A 19837-nucleotide genomic window follows, 5' to 3' on the forward strand; every position below is an offset into this window, starting at 1 on the left:
AAGGACAGTAAATTCTTAACCTTGGACCGGATGCAGATAGTTTGGATTGGCTGACTACAATCTTAAAAACAAACCTATTTAAATATGGTTAATCTTTTTCACAACACATGTTAGTTGCTGAATCTGTCCATGATTGAAATACTTCAATTTTAAGATCCTTTGTCCGAGACTTGGCAGTAGCCTATTTTCCAAGATTAGACTTAAGCTAAAAATTTGTAGTTACAATTATGCCTTTACTATTAACTGTCTGTGCATTTAAAAAAGTTACCATTATATATGGGTGAAATATTCAAACTAATTAAATACTTATTAAGAAAATTCAGACAGAGTAAGTAGAGAAAAATTAATTTTCAAGGTGGTATAAAAGATATAATGGCATGTTAATAAATTGAGAGGGAGTAGTCAATAAGAACGGGGCCACAATTAGTGATAAGGACAAAGTTTAAGAGAATGGGGAAGAATATTTTGAGAATGTGCTAAACCAAGATAGAGTTCCAGGGAAAGATATAGAGGAAAATGAAAGTTTGTGATGCCTTGGACGTGAAGAAAGGTTTGTTTCTCGAGGAAGAATTAGCGACAGTACTAAAAGGATTAGAAAATAATAAGGCACCAGGAACTGATACTGTGGCAAGTGAGTTTCTTAAACATGGTGGCTCTTAGGTTAGACATAAGTTACTGATGATTATGAATATAATTTGAAAAAGGGAAGTACCTAGTGATTTTAGGAAAACTCTAATTAAAGTACTGTATAAGAAAGGTGATAAGAGTGAGTGTTGTAATTATCAAGGCATTAGTTTGGTCTCTGTAGTTATCAAGTTTCTTAGTAATGGGATACTCTTTAAACTGAGAGTTGTTGTAGACAAAGTTATAATAGAAGAACAGTAAAATTTTAGAAAGGGTAGAGGATGTGTCGACCAAATATTTGCTCTTAGGTTAATAATTGAGAAGTTTCTGATTTATCAGCGCCTTTGGTCCTCAGTTTAATAGATTATGAACAAGCGTTCGATTCTGTTGATTGAAGAGCTTTAGCGAAGATCTTATTCTTGTATGGTATACCAGAAAAATATATTAGGGTGATAAGTGCTATGTACGGGAATAACACTGCTGCGATTAAGATAGGAAATGAGGTTAGCAGCTGGTTCCATATTAAATCAAAAGTCAAGCTGGGTTATGTTCTGTTCCCCTTTATAAGGATCATTTTGATGGACTTTGTCTTAAGGAGTACAGGAAAGGTAATGGGAGAACACGGAATCAAATGGGAGGAAAAACTTTCCTGGACTTAGATTATGCTGATGATTTAAGCATCCTAGATGAAAGTATGAGCAAAATGAATGAGTTTTTATAGATTTTGCGAGTTCAGGGTGCTAGACTAGGTTTGAAAATTAATGTTAAGAAGACTAAGTCGCTGAGGCTAGGAATAAATGAAGATGAAAAGGTGACGCTGGGTAACGAAAAAATTGATCAGGTGGACAGCTTCAGTTACCTTGGCAGTATTATTAGTAAAGATGGTGGGAACAGTTGTTAAAAGTAGAATTAGCCAAAGCTCAGGATGCTTTTAACAGTTAAAAAAAGTATGGAAGAATAGCAAGATTAAAATATTAGAAGCTATAGTTGACGACGGTGGTCAAATATGGCTCTGAAGCATGAGCGCTCCGAATAGCGGATGAAGATCTGCTAGATATTTTCCAGAGAAATTGCCTAAGGATTGTTCTTGGTACTCTGCTGACCGACCGTATTTCACAGTTAAAAACAGTATGGAAGAACAGGAAGACAAGTCTGCAAACTAGGATTAGAATATTGGAAGCTTCAGTGATGACAGTGGTCAAATATGGTTCTGAAGTATGGGCCCTACGAAAATCGGTTGAAGATTTGCTAGTGGTTTTCCAGAGAAATTGCCTAAGGATTGTACTGGGTACCCGGCTGACTGACCGTATTTCAAACAGCAGGATTTACGAAAAGTGTGGTTCAGTCCTGCTTTCCAGGGCTATAATGAGAAAAAGGTTGAGATGGCTAGGGCACGTTCTGCGTATGAAGGATGACAGATTGCCGAAGATTGTCCTTTTCGGTCAACTGTCAAGGACTAAACGTAAAGTAGGTCATCTGTGGTTGGGGTGGGAGGATGTAATAAAAAAAAGATTTGAGAGAAATGGGAACTTCCTGGGAAGGTCTAAAGAGAGAGGCTTTGTATGGATTGGGATGGTGGAGTATTATGTGTTACTATGTTGGCCTCAGGCGGCTTGGTGCTGCGGTGAGTTCTTAGTAGTAGCAGTATCACACATATAAGTATTGAGATGGCTATTAGGGAGATCTGCATTTGTAGTCTCCTTCTCATTCATGTCTGTCAGTGTCTGAAATATGGCCCCCTCCTGTAACTAGACACATCCTAGTCTGCTCCTAGTTATTACACCTTTAGTGTTTTTATGAAAAATAACGAAACATATTAATTGTCCTCTATGTTAAATTCAGAATTTAACAGTTGGGAACTGGAGAATTTTCAGAACCTTCAGTTTCAAGTAACGCTGCTATGTCATGGAAACAAAACCTCAGTGTTTATAAACACCTGCCTTTGGCAAGGATTCTAGAAATATTGATTCTTTGCTATACCTAGGTGTCTTGAAATAGAACGGTCCTTAAATCTTAAGCTCCTACCTGTAATTTAATCTGGTGTCTGTTCAATGAATGAGCTACAAGAACTAGTGGAGAATAAAACCTCAACCTGGAACCACAAGGACTTCTTGCAAACTTTTTGTGTGGGTACTGGCATGTTTAATTTTGAAAACCGCACATGATGTCTAAGCAGAAAAATTGAAATCCTTACCACACTAGAAAAGAAAAGCTCCAACATTGCGGTTGACGCAATAAAGAATTGGCGCAAATTAATTCACATTCAACAGGATGTCGCCGCCTCGTCCGGTGGCAGCGCGCCGGCAGCGTTACGATAATTCGGTGGCGGTCGACTGGGCGTCTCGTCGGCGGTGTTCAATGCATGCGCTGGAGCGTTGCCGGGGTCTAACTTAAGTACATGAAAATGTTTATGCAATGCCATTTATGCAAATATTATTGAACTGCATCTTTTTTCCGACGCGAAATCTTAATTACTACAAGAGTGACTGTATCTAGAACGTAAATTAGGACCCAACCCAAAGTAGGATTTGGGAAAGTGTTTTGAAGCTCCTATCTTCACTCAATCCCTCAGGGCTTCAAATATTTTGTGAAAATATCCTAATTACAAGAATAAATTTGAACTAGTTTTGCCTTAAAATCCAGATCAGATCTTGATAAGCGCCTTGTTAAACAAGGCATGTTTTCCCTTAATTTGTTAAAATAGAAAATTTGGCCCTCATAGCTATCTAGGACAGCCTCAAGCTAGGACAGGTAAAGGATCGTTTCTCATTGAATATTTGACTGTCTAGCATATTCACAAAATCTCAATCCAAAACCCTCAATACAATTTTAAGATTTACGATAACAAATTTTGAAGTGGATGCATTTAAAAAACACCTGCCATTGCTCTGATCTAGGCTGTAGAGCTATTCCTGAAAGTATCGTTCACATAGCATGAAAGCATTCTGAGTTGTAAAAACGCATCCTTTTCCTCTGTCTCCTGTATCGTTTGAGCTGATGGACTATATATATACTTTTTTATTTGTATTGTAATAATTTGGCAATAAATTCATCATTGATGGGCGTTGGTCCTACGGTCTTTGGGCGAAATCTGGAGCTCCCTAAAGTAGTATCTTATGAACTATATTACAACCAGCAGTGTTTAAACCTAGCAGTGTTTAAAAATGCACAAAAATGTTTATGTAAGAGAAACAAAACGAAAACTAAAAGCACAAAAAGAATAAAAAATATGTAAGAACAACTCACATTACAAACAAACTTCCAACAATGATGTTACTACATAAGAATAAAATCAAAGCAAATGTCTATAGTGAAAACAATGAGTCATTCTCTTCAGTGAATAAAGGGGAATCTTTTAAAACTGGAGACTGTATTTACTTGAACAAACAAGAAAGGTCAAAGCTGGAAAAGTCAACGGACTGCAGTTAAACTAGCAAACAAACAAAAATCCATTAAACTTATAATTCATGAGTTTGTTTATTAACCTGGGAGATTTAATTAGAGATGATGGACCTAGGGTTTTGTCACCTTATTTGTTTGTTCAAGTAAATATAGTCTTCACTTTGAACAGATTCCCATTCATACACTGAATGCTGAGAGGAGAGTGACCCATTGTTTTCACCATAGACATTTGCTTTGGTTTTATTCTAATGTAATACTGTCACTGCTGGAAGTTTGTTTATAATGTGAGTTGTGACTTTTTTTTTCGTGTTTTTAAATGTCGTTTTTTGTGCGTGCGTTTTTTTATCTTGTTTTTTTTTTAAACAATTGTTTTCTCGTTGAGAAAGGCTCCCAGACGTGGGGCCAAAATATTCGGAATTTTTTTAATTGAAGTGTTGTTTTGGTTTTATTTTTTGTTCACTGCCTTTTTGAAATTAAAACCAGTTTTTCTCACTTAGTTTTTCCTAAATGGAAAAGCGGTGTTGTCTAAGAGATTATTTTAGTTTTAAGTTTGCGGTTAAACCAGTGCAACAAAAGCTATAGAACTTTAGCTTTTTCTCTTTCAAAGGTCTCACGGAAATTACAATTGACTGATAATACAATGAACCCATCTGAAGTAATTGGGAAAAAGATGCTATGTCAACTTGTTCGGAAAAACAAAATAAGAAAGCCATGAGGGGAATACTTTTCACACACACAAAATAGGGTGTTTTGAGACGTCTTTGCGAAATGGTGTTCTTACTCCTATTTTTTTATTGGGGATTTTATTCCAAATAGCCTTTCGGCTTATTTAACCCCTTTAGCTATGGATATAACAAGATTGTTCTTGAAGCTGTCTTGTATTGAAAAACTAGTTTTAAGGCCAATGATCGTCAAAACCTGTGTTTCTGTCGTGCATCGTAGAATTTTCAAACAGCTAATGTTTGATATTGTTTTAAAATCAATTTGGACTAAATTAATTTCAAGATGATTATGGATTGAAAAGCAGTCAATCAAGGGATATCGGCTTTTGCCAAGTTTGGCTTTGCCAAAATCTTGTTACGCGAGCCAATTTATTCAGGGGTGAAAATATTCGCACATGCCATCTAAAAAAGTATTTTAACTGATTTTTATTTCATAGATATCTCGATCATTCTGCAATCCGATGGAAAAGAAGTAAATGATAATACCAACCAGAAAATTCGCCAGTGCCCTTCAAAGGTAATTATTTTTCTCAGAGTATTGAAATCTCTTTACTTTTCAAGTCGTTTATATATATATATATATATATATATATATATATATATATATATATATATATATATATATATATATATATATATATATATATATATGTATATATATATATATATATATATTTATATATGTATATATATATATATATATATATATATATATATATATATATATATATATATATATATATTTATATATGTATATATATATATATATATATATATATATATATATATATATATATATATATATATATTTCACCCGTATTTAACCCGATTACATCGGATATTACTCGAACGAATGTTACGAAAAAAAAGCTTGATGAAAAAAAAATGATGAAAAAAAAGAATGCTTAATGAAAAAAAAAGCTTCATTTGAAAACCTCAAACTAGAATGATGTCTCGGACCTCCATTGAATAGGATGATATAGCATTTGTGTACATAAATAGCTGTAGTTCTTCTATTAGTGTTTTCAAATGAAGATTCTAAATGAATATGGTTTTTTACTGAGTAAGAAAATGTAATCACATTGTAAAGCCAATATTGAAACAAAATGAGCGCAAATTTATAATATAAAATTTTTAGCTCTGTGATATAATTACTATAATGCTTAATTTGGGCTTGAGAAAAGTGCAAGAAAGTTAGCGAAGAAAAAGAAATCTTATGTGGAGGGACTGTATTTCTAACATAAGCAGTAACTGAAGAGCGATTTCTCTTGAAATACTTACCACAATCCTATATTCTATTCTTTTTCTATCTGTGAGCTTTTAGAAATATCATTAACCTTCACTATAGACGAGTTGATTAGTAAGGTCTCTTGTAGATGAGTCGTGTAGTCAACTTTGATATTTTTAAGAAACTTTATTGGTATATGTGCATATTTTAGCAATGCTTAAGCTTCATACCCTAAATAACTGACAACAAATAACCGGGTAAAACTTAAGGTGAACAGAAACTAAGATGAATAGGGCTGAAGACCACCCATACTTTCTGAAGACAAGAACATATTTTGCACTTTACTGAAAAGAATCTTATTTCAAGCTTACTGCTTCTATTTCTCATAATATCAAAAAAACTGAATAAAAAATACCATCATAATCAGGAATACTGAAAAAAAAAATCAATGGGACACTTTAATATACATATACTGATATTTATTCTTTAAAGTCAATAGTTTTGGATTTATTAAAGTCAAACAAATGACAATATTCAAAATTCATTTTGTTTTCAGTAAAGTGCACTTTATGTTCTGGCTTTCAGAAAGCATGATGGGCTTCAGCCCTACTCATCTTAGTTTCTGCTCCTTTTGAGCTTAGGGTTGGATACCCTAAACGCAAGAAAACAAAGATAGAATTAACTCGTCTACACGTTCCCAGAAGCTGTGTCGAAACGCATGTGATTTAATCAAGATTTGAACGAATGAGCGTTTCTGTTCGGGTAAACGTCTGCTTATCATTCTCTAATGATTCATCCACCTGGATCCTAGTTCCCGAAACGGAAGGGTATATCTGAAATTATTTCCAGAATCTAGTTACTGTAGTTCTAAGAATCTTCTCGCTAGTTTTTTATCCAGTCGGCCTATTCAGGTTTAGGAGTAGATTTACTTAATAAATTCGAACAGTAATCACTGAGACATCAAATATTTCGGTGCCACTACGTGAAAGATTTCAAACTATATTTTAGGGCAAAAAAACAAATTGAAACTTCACAATATTTAATATTCTTTATTCGGAGTGAAGCAACAGTTTTCAGATTAGAACGGCTTTTTGTTGGTGGCGTAGAAGGTCTTTAAAGCCCTCTAAAAAAAATCTACGAGAACTATCATATATTTATTTGTGTTCTTCTTTAAAATTAGAAGTTATTTACCTTAACCATTTGGTTTTGGGTACAACAAAATTACATGTTTTTATTGCATCTTTATCTTTTACAAGAACAAAAATATCTGATTTTAGAAGTATTTTTTATGCAGAATTCAAATATTACTGTAGTTTTTCCCCATCAGACAGGATTTTTGAGTGACAGTCATTTGGATTTTTAAAGAGGTATAAACTTTGGTAGCAATCAATTCTAAATGATATAGCCTACTACTCATTCTGAATTAGTTAGAAAGCGGTATATAATGGTTTTCGGGGATATTGTGCATCCGGAACATCCCTCTTCTTGGTCCAGCTGTAGTCAGCCAGCAAATTAGGACTCCACTTGCCTTGGTTGGTCTTCTCTATCATAGATGTTTCGTGGTGAAAACGTTCACCGTGATCGGAACCGACAGTCCCAAAATTTTTTGGGAAGAAGTCTATGTGAGAGCCCAAGAAGTGGAGTTTTAAGGACGTGTTTTGTCCCATGGCTTTATTAGAACCCAGAAGATCAGCCATTATGTCACGATAGTTATCTGTTTTATTGTTTCCAAAGAAACCGCAGCATACATTTTGAAAGACAGCCAGACAACTTTTTCTAGAGGATTTAGAAGTCCTTCAAAATGTTTATCAGTCATTAATAACCATATTTGTGGTCCATCCGTTCTTTGAGTTTAGCATCATTCATTTTGGGTGACTTTGATTGCAAGTAGAAGAATCCATCAGAAAGTTTGTCAGAAGCCTTGACGAAATCTTCATAACTCCTAATTTAATAAGCAATGATGGTAAATTAAAAATTAAGGGAACATTTGTCACATCTCTATGGCTAATAATGAAGGATTCAGGTTTAGACCGTGACTTTCTAACATAGTGAGACTTTCTACCCTTGCTGTCCTATTTACACAAAGCACAGCAAAAATTTGGTGCACCCTAATAACCCAATAAATAATTACCTTTAAGCTTTATTTTTCTGCTGAAATTTTTCTGACTGAAAATATTTTGAAAATTAATTGCTAATAGTTGAAAAAGGACAATTCTATATGTTTTTTTATGCAAGTTTAGATCCTTCCTCAAGAAAAAGTGTAAGTAATCTCATAATTCTGGCTCGATAAGTGGATAGATTTGAGACTAATAAATCCAATGATGAATGATCCAATTTATGAATTTTAGGGATGTTTTCCCCTTGTTTTGAAATAAAGCAAATTTTTTCAGGCCCGTAGCTTTTGATGGATAAGACTAAACTTGACAAAACTTATATATTTGAAATCAGCCTAAAAATCCAATTCTTTTTCATGTGTCCATTGGTATTAAAATTCCGTTTTTCAGAGTTTGGGTTACTATTCAGCTGGGTCGCTCCTTACTTACAGTTCGTTACCACGAACTGTTTGATTTACTGGCTTCATATGTAGGGTAATTTTTGTTATGAAATTAAGCATTTTCAGATTAAGCAAGGTCAGAATCGATGCTACAGAGCACTGTTCATTGTTTAAGACAAGCATCGTTGCAGATGATAAGCTTCAACATGATATTTAATTTAATTTCCTTAAATACAGCTTGAATATAGTCGCTACATACAAGGCAGAGAGAGCATCCTATGATAGGTAAAAAAAAGTCCTAAAATCAAAACTTGAAAAGTTACAATTACAAAAAAATTTACTGTGTCTGATGAAAAAGTTTTGACTACGTATCTGTGCAATACGTATCTGGCGGCATGCTTTAGCACTGACAATGTTACAACGTTACATACACTACGAAAATAAAAACTAGCACTTGCAATGTTACATACGTTAGCACTGAAAAAATAAAAATAAATCAAGCCAAAGTAAATACAAGCCTACAGCATCAGCATAAATATACAAAAAAAAAATAATAATTCCCGGCAACATATTAAACACAAATCACCAAATCATTTGTTATTTATTTAAATATTTGAAAACCCGTCATAACTTACTTATAATTATGATGAAAACTATGATGAATATGATGCTATAAACGTAATATTGTATTGTTTATCCTTGGTACATTTTGACTTCCTCAATCGAGATATAAGACACACCAAAATCAGGAGCGGACTGCAAATTATGCAATAAAAACTCAGTTGTCTATGGATCTTCTCGAAAATCAAAATCTTCTTAGCCAGCCGAAAAACGGTTTTAATGGGATTGCACTGCAGCAAGACTATAACTTATCAGTAAGTAGGTTATCAACATAGGATATTAGGCTAGAAGTGTAACCATCAATAGGAAGACCACCTCAAATATTCTTTGTCATACTAGTTACTAATGAATCCAGTAAATTGGGCTTTATATCGAATTTTACCTTAATTCTTTCTCAAAATTCATTAATTTTGATCATCTTGGCTGTAAATATCTTTGATGAGACTTTTATACGGACAGAGCTATGAAAATATCAAAACAGAAAACTGCAACAAAATACGGCACCAGTTTTCAAAGGATCCAGAGTCAATTGGTGTGAACGATCGGATAAAAAGCCGAAGCAACCTCACAAATATTTATTTTTCAAACAAAATTTTTCATTTTTCTGCTATAGAAACCTCTCTGCTCAGCAGACGATGCGTAAATCCTTAATCTTTTTTTTTTTTTTTTTTTTTTTTTTTTTTTTTTTTTTTTTTTTTTTTTTTTTTTTTTTTTTTCTAGATCCAGATCGCCAGGGTTCAATGTGATATAATATTTATTGAATCTAAACACAAAAACGTAAAATTTATATGCAGAATACTTTCTGAAATCTAAACTAAGATATAAATTTTAAAAAATGGTCCTTGTGTGCTATATATGTACCCACCAACTTTACAACTTCTTAATCTCTATAAACTTGTATCAGTTAATGTGAAACCCGCCCATTCCTCCCTTTCATGCTGCCTCATAATAATTTCTTCCCTCAAACCATTCATTTTTTACAAAACCTAAAAAACAATTAGATCAAATTAAGGGGAAAATGAATTACATTTCACCAAGGCCGTATCTAGGATTTGTTTTTTGGAGGGGGGGTGGGCTACAAAGAAATATTTGAAAAATGCATCAAAAACTTGTTTATATAATCATTTTTGTCACTTTTTCACGAGTCGGACAATTTTTTGTAAGGTAGGGGGGGGGTTAACCTGGTAGCCCCCCTGGATATGACCTTGTACTTTGCTAACAACTGCGGCAGAGGAATTCGTTGAGATAGCTTACTGAGGGTTTATTAGTATTTTAACAGTGGTGGCTATTAATTAATCATTTATGGGTCATTAATCGTCGTGAAGAAGAAATCAGTTTTATTCAGACTTTAGAAGATATCAAAAGAATTTTTATTTTTTAGTTTATGAACTCTTGGTCTGTTTTTTATTTAATGCAATTTTCTGATTGTTTTATTTTTAGATACCACCCATTTTTGACGGAACTCGGTTTGTTGTTTACATTTTAATGAATGAGGAATGTTTACTTTCAACTGCTTCCATCACCTGCTCCTCTCCAGATGGCCCCTTGAAATTTGATGTTGAAGTTTCTCAAAGCTTGTCGCCGTCTGGCATAATCCATAGGTATGCTAACGAGATTAGGTGATCATGATAATATGTGAAGCCGACTATAATGCGGAGGGGATTAAAATATGGACGAATAAAATTGAATTTATATTTGTGGGCTTAACTCTCCTTTCGTTTGATAGTTACTTTTCTTCAGTTTATATTATTGTATGAGTTGAAGATTTGTGCACTCAATGTTAAAAACTAGATTCCTGCCACTGGGTTAGGAGTATAGGCTCATAAAGCTCCTAAGACCTGTTCGAACTATTCTTATTTGTGTCGGTCGTTAGTTGTTTTTTTTTATGGTTATTGTCTTGAATGTATCAAAAAATGTGTTTATATAATCATTTCTGTCACTTTTTCACGAGTCGGACAATTTTTTGTAGGTGGGGTTGCTAACCCGGTACTACTGCCTGTAGCATTGATACAACACTTAAAAAATTGAAATTGTAGCATATGTTTTTAGTAGTGTAAATTGGGAGACAATCCCCCTCCACCTCTCTAGATTTTGAAAGTACCGTTTTTATGTATTTTCATTAAAAATGCCGTTTTTGGTATTATTCATTGAAAAAAACGACAAATCCCCCCCCCCACCACAATATTTGGGAAAATAGATTGTGACTCATCCCCTAAGCTTTCGTGAACTGACGTTACTGTATGTATCGTGAACAATGCTTTTTGGACGGGAAAATTTTTAGCCTCTCAATTTTTCATTGAAAAAATGACAAATTCACCCCTCTCCCCCAGATTTTCAAAAATAGACTTTGACCCCTTCTCCCTCATTAAACTTCCGTGAATTGACGCCACTGTATGTGTTTTGACCGATGCTTTTTGGTCTGGAAAAATTTTAGCCCCGTAACTTCACACAGGATATTTTTCAACATGTTAACCTGAGAGAGAAAATCAAATTTAATTTAAAATTTTCTTGTATGGTTGTCGAATTTGAATTTTACGTCTCAAATAGCCACTAGTATGTAAATACATATAGAATATGTATATATATATATATATATATATATATATATATATATATATATATATATATATATATATATATATATATATATATATATATATATATATACATATATATATATTTATATATATATATATATATATATATATATATATATATATATATATATATACATATATATATATATATATATATATATATATATATATATATATATATATATATATATATATATATATATATATATATATATATTAGCTTGTAAGTATTTTACCTCAATTAAGCAAATTTATTTTAAAAATTTCTAAAAACGGAACTGCTCAAAATTAGATTAAAGGTCTCTCCCCTCCCTCCTCAGACTGAAATTTTGGGATATTACCTCCTCCCCTTTCCGGGCCAATTTTTTTTGGAAGCAATATTTGTTGAGAAATTCTAAATGATAGATAATGATTGATTGATATTGACTGAATGATGGTATCCTAACTGATTGATTCCTAACTGATAGGTATTGTTTGATTTAAGTGTGTTAAAAACGAAAAAAAAAACACAAGAAATAAATAAAAAGAAGATAGACAGGATAAAATGGACGATGAAAAACACATGAAGTAGTTTTTTTTTTTTTTTTTTTTTTTTTTTTTTTCAGGGAGTGGGCAGAATCTTGGTATGAAAAAAAGGGAAAGACTGTTGTTTTTTCAAATCATTTTTTAACAATTTTTTCAAAATATTTTCCAAAAAGACATTATTTGTTGTTTTAAATGTTTTACAGAGAACAGGTTTTTTTCACTTTTTTACTGAGCAGGAGATTACATTTATATTATACTTATTATTACTAATAGAACAATATATATTATTATAATAATAATTTTTTTAATAAGAATATGATCTTATATTTTAGTAATATTATTATAACATTACACTTATTACAGAGAATTACCCACTTGCCTGGGTAAAGAATTTAAAGTGCCAAAACCCAATAGGCAAGTGTGTATTCTCCTGATGAGCCCTTGTGGTGGGTTGTTGCCTCTGAATTATTTGTCTTTTTTTCTTTTTTTCTTTTTTTTTAAATGTTTGGTAAATGACGACTTATACTTACTGACGACACGACTGCCTGTCCATGGAGTATTCTTTATGGTTGATTGTGTATGGCTATGCTGTTTGACCTATGTGATTGTATGGATGAGTAGGGTTAAGGCCTCATTCAAGGGGTGATCTATATTAATCACTAATATAGGAAAACAGTCTTCCTTTTCTCCTTCTGTCTTAATTTTTTTTTTTTATGTGTTTGTGCTGTCGCACTGGTGATTTCTCTTCTCATTATATATATATATATATATATATATATATATATATATATATATATATATATATATATATATATATATATATATATATATATATATATATATATATATATATATATATATATATATATATATATATATATATCATTTGGAAAGAATTTGACTTCACGTCAAACATAATCCATTGTACAAAACACATAATATATATATATAATATAAATATATATATATATATATATATATATATATATATATATATATATATATATATATATATATATATATATATATATATATATATATATATATCATTTGGAAAGAATTTGACTTCACGTCAAACATAATCCATTGTACAAAACACATAAAAACGATGAGTCAAAACTTAGTTAAAAAGTCAAAAATAAAAATAAATAGATAACAATAAAATTAATGACAAGTTTTCCTGGATATTATACAGCTCAGCAAAAGTCGGAACACAACTCTTCCGATATCTCTCATGCTTAGCGGGGATGAGAGTCAGTTTGGGGACTTTTGGGGATTTTATACGGGACGGTCTGTTGCGGGAGGGAAGGTAGGGTTCTGGGATGATGGAACATAATCGGGGAACAAAGTGGGTCTTGGTACCGAAATGAAGGCACAGGGGGGTATCTTCTGTTGGCCAACGTGGTGAGCTTGAAGTCATCTAATAGATAATGATGTGGAATCTTGCCTTCACTGTTTACGATTCTAAGTGCTCGTTTTTGGACATTTTTGATCTTATAAATATGCTCTGAAGAAAGATCGAAATGTCACACTGGACAATCAAACTTCAGCATTGACCGAATAAAAAACCAATAAAGTTTGAGAAGATCCTTAGGGGGGGCAAGAGAATTTCATCAAAAGTTTTAGAAGGGAAGCGGAAGAGGAAGTTTGTTTGAGGATGTTTTGAACATGGGCATCCCATTTCAAAGCAGCAGTAATTGTCACCCCCAAGTAGTTTAATGCAGTTGACCGAGATTTTGAGAGGAATGGGGTTTGTGAAAGGAGGGGGTGATTTTAAAAAATCAACTGTTATAACTGACGATTTATTAGCGTTAACTTTCATCCTCGTTAAAGAAGCCTCCTTTGTGACATCGTTAAGTTATGTCGCAGTTGACCTTTTAATATTTCTTCGACAAATATCAAGTGCAGACAGCTCTTTCATATACTTCCATCGCTCCGTGTGGTCAGTCATGAGGCTATTAACCACTATAAGGAATAAAATGGGACCCAACGGGGCTCCATGGGGGACCCCACAAAGATAGGAAGGGGATCGGAATGCACATTTTTATATTTAAGCACTTGAGAACGATTTATTAAAAAAGGAGGCAACAATTTTAACAAAGGTACTCACTTGAAACTCCGTCAGCAGTTTATTTACAAGGATATTGTGTTCAATTGGGTCGAACGCTTTTTGGAGATCAATTAATAAAAAATTCAACCAAGTATCAGGGTTTTCAAGGTTTTTAAGAATGGTGTCAAAAAGACTAACAAGGTAGTGTGAAGTAGATGTCTCTTTTATGTTTCCAAACTGTTTTAAGTCAATAAGTTCAAGAATCTCTGCCTTTAACCAATTAGCTAAGAAACCCATTGGGGTATGACTGGGACAAATGCTAGTTTTTTTTCACTTTTTGTATTTTTTCTATCATTTGCTTCATTGAAATTTTCGGGATTTTGAAATTTCAAGGATTAGATGGTTTTTCTACGCCTTCAACAAACTATAATTTAATAGAATTTATTTCTCATCAATTGAACCCTTAAGTAAAACGAATTGTAATTAAGTATGATCAGTAGGTTGATTTTTGGTGCATTTGAGTAAAAAATGGATAGTTGACGGTGGTTTCCCATAATTTAGGGCTGAATTGAGTGTCTTGAGTCCAAGCGGAAATACAAATGTTTGAATTAGTGTAGGATGATGAATATTGTTTTAATGAAAATAATTAATCAAATTAGTGTAGTTTCCAGGTTTTATTGTTGATTTCTCTTGTTTCCTCGTCTCACTTTAGTAGTTGATGCAGGTAAGTGCAACAGAAATGAGAGTAAAATATTAGGTTTTAGGTAGTTGTTTTTTTGTGGAGTTGACCTATCAAAGAAGTTCTATGTGCATGGATTTCTTGGGTTATCTAGCATGCGATTATGCATAGGATGTCGTATTGTAAGCATATCTAACGTCATCTTTTTCAACTCAGTTTAGTAAGTAAAAAAAAAGTGGATGTGATAGGTATGATTATCTTCAGCTAACAGAAAAAATAAATCTCTTTCCTTTCTCTTTCTTTTTATTAACCAATGAAAGCCAGTTGATAGATTATTTTCCTTGTTTAAATGATTTTTCTAATCTAGCTTGAGAAATTGACTTGAATACAAAAATACTGTGAAAATTATATTCTGCACAAACAAAATCTACCAAAAATAACGGTCATCATTGTCTAAATAGCCGTGTCAATATGTCATAAGAAATCTTACTTACCTGAAGCTTATATATTAGTCGGTTTGGGACGGGGTTCTGTGGCGTGACGCTGCAACTTTAGCCAGAGTCGACCCAAGTCTTAATGGTTGCCCGGATAAATCTCGAAGGAATTCAAACTTTTTTATGCTGTTGATTTCCAAAGACAAGTACACCTTCTAAGGGAAGCCATACCTTCTTAACCTATTTGGTGACATTTGTTGGCCGTAAAAAATAACGACCATCAATGTCTAAATAGCCGTGTAAATATGCCATAACAAATCTTACTTACCTGAAGCTTATGTACCACTCGGTTTGGGACGGGGTTCAGTAGCGTGACGCTGTAACTTTAGCCAGAGTTGACTCAGGTCTTAATGGGTGCCCGGATAAATCTGGTGAAGCTAAATAGAAAGGATGTGCGAAACCACAGGAGGACTGACCTCAGCACATGAAGTCTAGCACCGCATCCTTTGCATTCTTTTACATTTTATATAATTTCGGAGGAGTTTATAATCAAAATTCAGTTGGTTTACGATCATTATACGAAATTAGGTTTGTCAGTTCATGAAAGTTTTAGGGAGGGTGTGTAAATTTTGAAATTTACTTTACAGACCTTTGTAGTTTTTTGGATTTTTTTTTTTTTTCAGGGAAGATTCCAATAAAAAGGTATTTTATATGAAAATACCTGATGAAATATTTTTCTACATTTATGGCGGGCAATTGCCCGCATCCCCCAATTAACGCGTCTGCACGAGACTGTACCTTGTCTCGCTTTACAACTGGGATTTTTTTTTTCAGTTGGGGAGGAGATTAAGGGGACTTGTAATTTTGTGTTTGGGGGAAGGTTGCAAAATATTTTTTCTTCGGTCCTCGCAATTTTCTATGTCTTTTTTATCTTTATTTTCTTTTTTTGCCTTTTGTCCGACAGGTTTTTTACTTAGTTAACAGATGTTCCGCAAGTTATACCATATTAATTTTAGAGTACTAGAGACTATTGTAGATGGTTAGCCTTCTAGTCAGAGCGCCAGATTCTGTATCGTGCACCCACCCATGCCGAGAGGTACAAAAGTGCTGAGGACGGATCCTAGGGTAGCCAACCATGCTGAAAACGAATATCGTAGGGCACATGTTCGCCGTTGGGGCGTTTCTGGGATATAGGCCAAAAACGCCAAATTTAGCCTATAACTAAGTGTGACGATTCAGGATTTTTTTGGCGAGTTATTGGGTTGAGGAATCCGGCGTAATGTTATATCAATCGAAAGAAGAGGTCTAGATCTACAAGAATGTGATTTTTAAATTGAAAAATAAATACTTTTTTTTTTCTCTATTTACCTCAGTTTCAAAATAAGTGCTGTCAAATTCGACAAATATCTCAAAGAAAGGCTAAAAACTCGAAATTTCTTCAAGGTAACAAACTTTTTTTTCATATTCGAAAAGAAAGTTCATTCAATTCCGTACAATTTGAGCTACAAACATATAAACTATTTTTATTTTTAAAAGGTCTGCGATTTTTTTTGTAGAGTCACTGAAATGATCACTAGCCGCATCGTGAAAAGGGATATATTTTTGTTTTCTTCAAAGGGTAGGAATACTTCAAAATTCCTAACTGTTTAAAATTTTTAACTTTTACTTAAAAATAAAAATAGGTTTAAAAAAAATGTCGACTAAAAAAAGTTTTTTTTTTTTATAGAATGGACGAATATATTTTCTGGTGTACTAAGGCGTCTGTAATTACCTTTTTGGGACATGATTTGCCAGTGATATGACTGAGGTATTTACTACATAAAAGAATTCTGCTTCACAGATGGATTCAGTCGGCGCACTGGAGTTGTCTTACTCGACCTGCCCGTAAAATTGGGTAATAGTAACTGATTAGGGACCGGTTGTAATTAAAAGTAAAAGGTATCAAATAATACTTTCAAAAATATTCCTCATTTTCTTCTTCCAAGAATTCAGATAGGGCAAGGTCAGACTCCCTGCATGCCCTCCTCGTTCCGCGGCCGGGGCATAAGCTGCAGCATCCTTCCATTTTTTGAGCAGCCACAGTCTTTCCTGCATCTTCCCACTTTTGTATCTGCTGTAAGATTCCAGGCTTGATGCTTCTTTACAGCTAGAGACGACCGTATCTACTCCCCCTTCAGCCATCTTCCATCCAAGGAGGAGTGGATCTGGAATGCTCGGCTGAGCCTGTACTGACGACAAGATTATCCATGTAGCGAATGTGGCTCTTCGTATGCATGGCTCGATGGTGTTGTCAGAAGGTGGTAGTCTTTTCACATCTTGTTTCTGGCACCGAATGTAAGCCCTTACACTGGCCAGTGAATTGAATCCTGCCAGTTTACCGTACATTTCAATGACTAGGAATTTTGATAGGTCGTAAACTTCTCTAAACGCGTCGACTGAAAGCTTTCCTTCTGCATCCTTGATCCGCTCCGTCACAGACACCATTTTTGAGGCAAAAATTGAAGACACCGCCGTGTTTAAGAAAGAAGCTTTCCCGACACCGAAGAAAAAGTTCGTTTATGTTAACAGTAACATAATCTGCTCCTCTTTGGACAAGTGGACTCCATCCGCCAGCTCGTGTACTGGGATAATGTAAGTTGGGAACTTCAAGAAAAGTTCGCTCAGTCCTTCAGCTTGAAGCTCTTCAAAAAAATGAACACAGGCTACTGCCACGTCTGTGTTGTTGGTATGCACAACGATGCTACGATGTTACAAGCGTAACGGCTAGCGTACTTGGCATGTGTCATAAGGCGTTGGTCAAACTCTTCGTGGCTGGAGGACAATCATTCCTCGTAGTCACTGTGTTCTGGTAAAGTTTGACAGTAGCCACACTTCACCAGAGACACTTTGAATCTCTCCTTGAACCCACCAGAGAGAAAAAGGTTGAGTGCGTTCGGAAGCTGATCACCCATCTGCTCCCAGGTTTCATACAAAATTTCGAGAAGCCGGCTTTTAGACGCTGAGCTTGCAAGTACGGCATCCCATTCTTCAATTGTGCTAAGAGTGGAAATCTGGAGATTTTTCCCTTTCCCTCGTCGGAGTCTGCATGCTGATTTCAAGGAGATCGACTCTCCGGTGTCCGTGAGCTTCCCAAACAACCCGTTGTACCGATGTGCGACAATGTGGACTTCAAGAATACCCACTGGAAGATCATTCAGCAATAATAAAAGCAATCTTTCCATGAAGGATTTGACTGTTTCAAACCGTGCAGGCCGATATGAACTTATCTTGGACATTAGGTCAATGATGTGTACTGTAGCTTATGTTGTTTCTTTGGATTTCAAAGTCGCCGGCCAAGCTGCAAGTCCTCCTTTTTTAATTAGCCAGTTCAACAGCACAGCTTTGTTCCCCGTCCTCATTTTTCAGCCAGAGGATGTCTTGGTTGATTGTTGCGGAAGATGTTCAAAAATGGATGGAGGGAAAGGAAGAATCTCTTTTGTGAGGATCTTTGCAACGGATTTCTCCTTTTTTTCGCCATAGCTCAACTGAGCAGTAATGATTCTCTTCAAGGCTGTTACTTCAGAGCTCAGGAGATCGGTTCTAAGGACACCCTTCACTTTCTGAGTTTTTATCTCTGAAAGGAAAGTTCGGAGTGCAACCTTTTTCACATCGTCTTTCCTGTTGCACAGACAGTCCTCAACCACCTCTTTTCCTTTTGTGGTTACGCAAGTAATATCAGAAAAATCTTCACATCGTCCACAACTTCTGACGTCACAATATTCACTAGGTCGAAGTCCACTCTGCTGAGCGGATTGCCACATGTAGTGAAAATGTCTCGAACTCTATCTCGTGAAAGTTGTAATCGCTTCGTCGTCGACTGATTGTCTTCGTGATATTTCAATGTCTCTGTGGATACGTTGACTACTTGCAGGAACCATTGCTGATGGCAGCGGAAATCAGTAAGGTAAGAATCCGAGCTTCAATCTGTCTCTCATCCATTTGTTCACCAATTATTCCAGCCGTCATCTTTGCATCCTTGTTCACTGTACATTCCAGTATCTGATCGGAACAGGTGACCGTGAACCTGGGGTGCCATCTCTTCACTGCGAAGTATCCTTTCATGAGCGTCCTGTGTACATCAGGAAAGGTTTGTGGTAAACTTCACATGTCATATAGGTACTGTATGAGACATCTTGTATACTGAGGATGGTCAGCCACCACCAAGTATGGCAAAATCCGAGTAGTTGCTGTCAAATGAGACTCCCAGTCACAGTCTCGTTCAGCATGATTGAATTGCATCGCTATTTCAAGTATTTCAAAGAGCTGCTGCCAGAAAGCAAACGTGGGTGACGCATTTCGAACGGTTTCGAAGGCATTCATTATGGGAACCAAAGTGATTAAGGTATCGTTTGGCTCCTGAAGTGCAATTCGCGCGTTAGCACCGTTTGCCAATGAAGTCCTGAATAACTCAATGGCACTACC

General features: G+C 34.6%; 1 protein-coding gene across 1 annotated transcript in view; it reads left to right on the forward strand.

Moving 5' to 3' along the window:
- Positions 1 to 10945, forward strand: part of LOC136035439 (von Willebrand factor A domain-containing protein 5A-like) — a 58490-nt gene extending 47545 nt beyond the window's left edge. The window contains exons 8-9 of the mRNA XM_065717248.1: positions 5186 to 5265; positions 10532 to 10945. Coding sequence (XP_065573320.1) covers positions 5186 to 5265; positions 10532 to 10714 — 263 coding nt within the window. The 3' untranslated portion in view covers positions 10715 to 10945. The remainder of the gene's footprint in view (positions 1 to 5185; positions 5266 to 10531) is intronic.
- Positions 10946 to 19837: the final 8892 nt, after the last annotated feature.

Source organism: Artemia franciscana, chromosome 14, assembly GCF_032884065.1.
Source record: "Artemia franciscana chromosome 14, ASM3288406v1, whole genome shotgun sequence".
NCBI lineage: Eukaryota > Metazoa > Arthropoda > Branchiopoda > Anostraca > Artemiidae > Artemia > Artemia franciscana.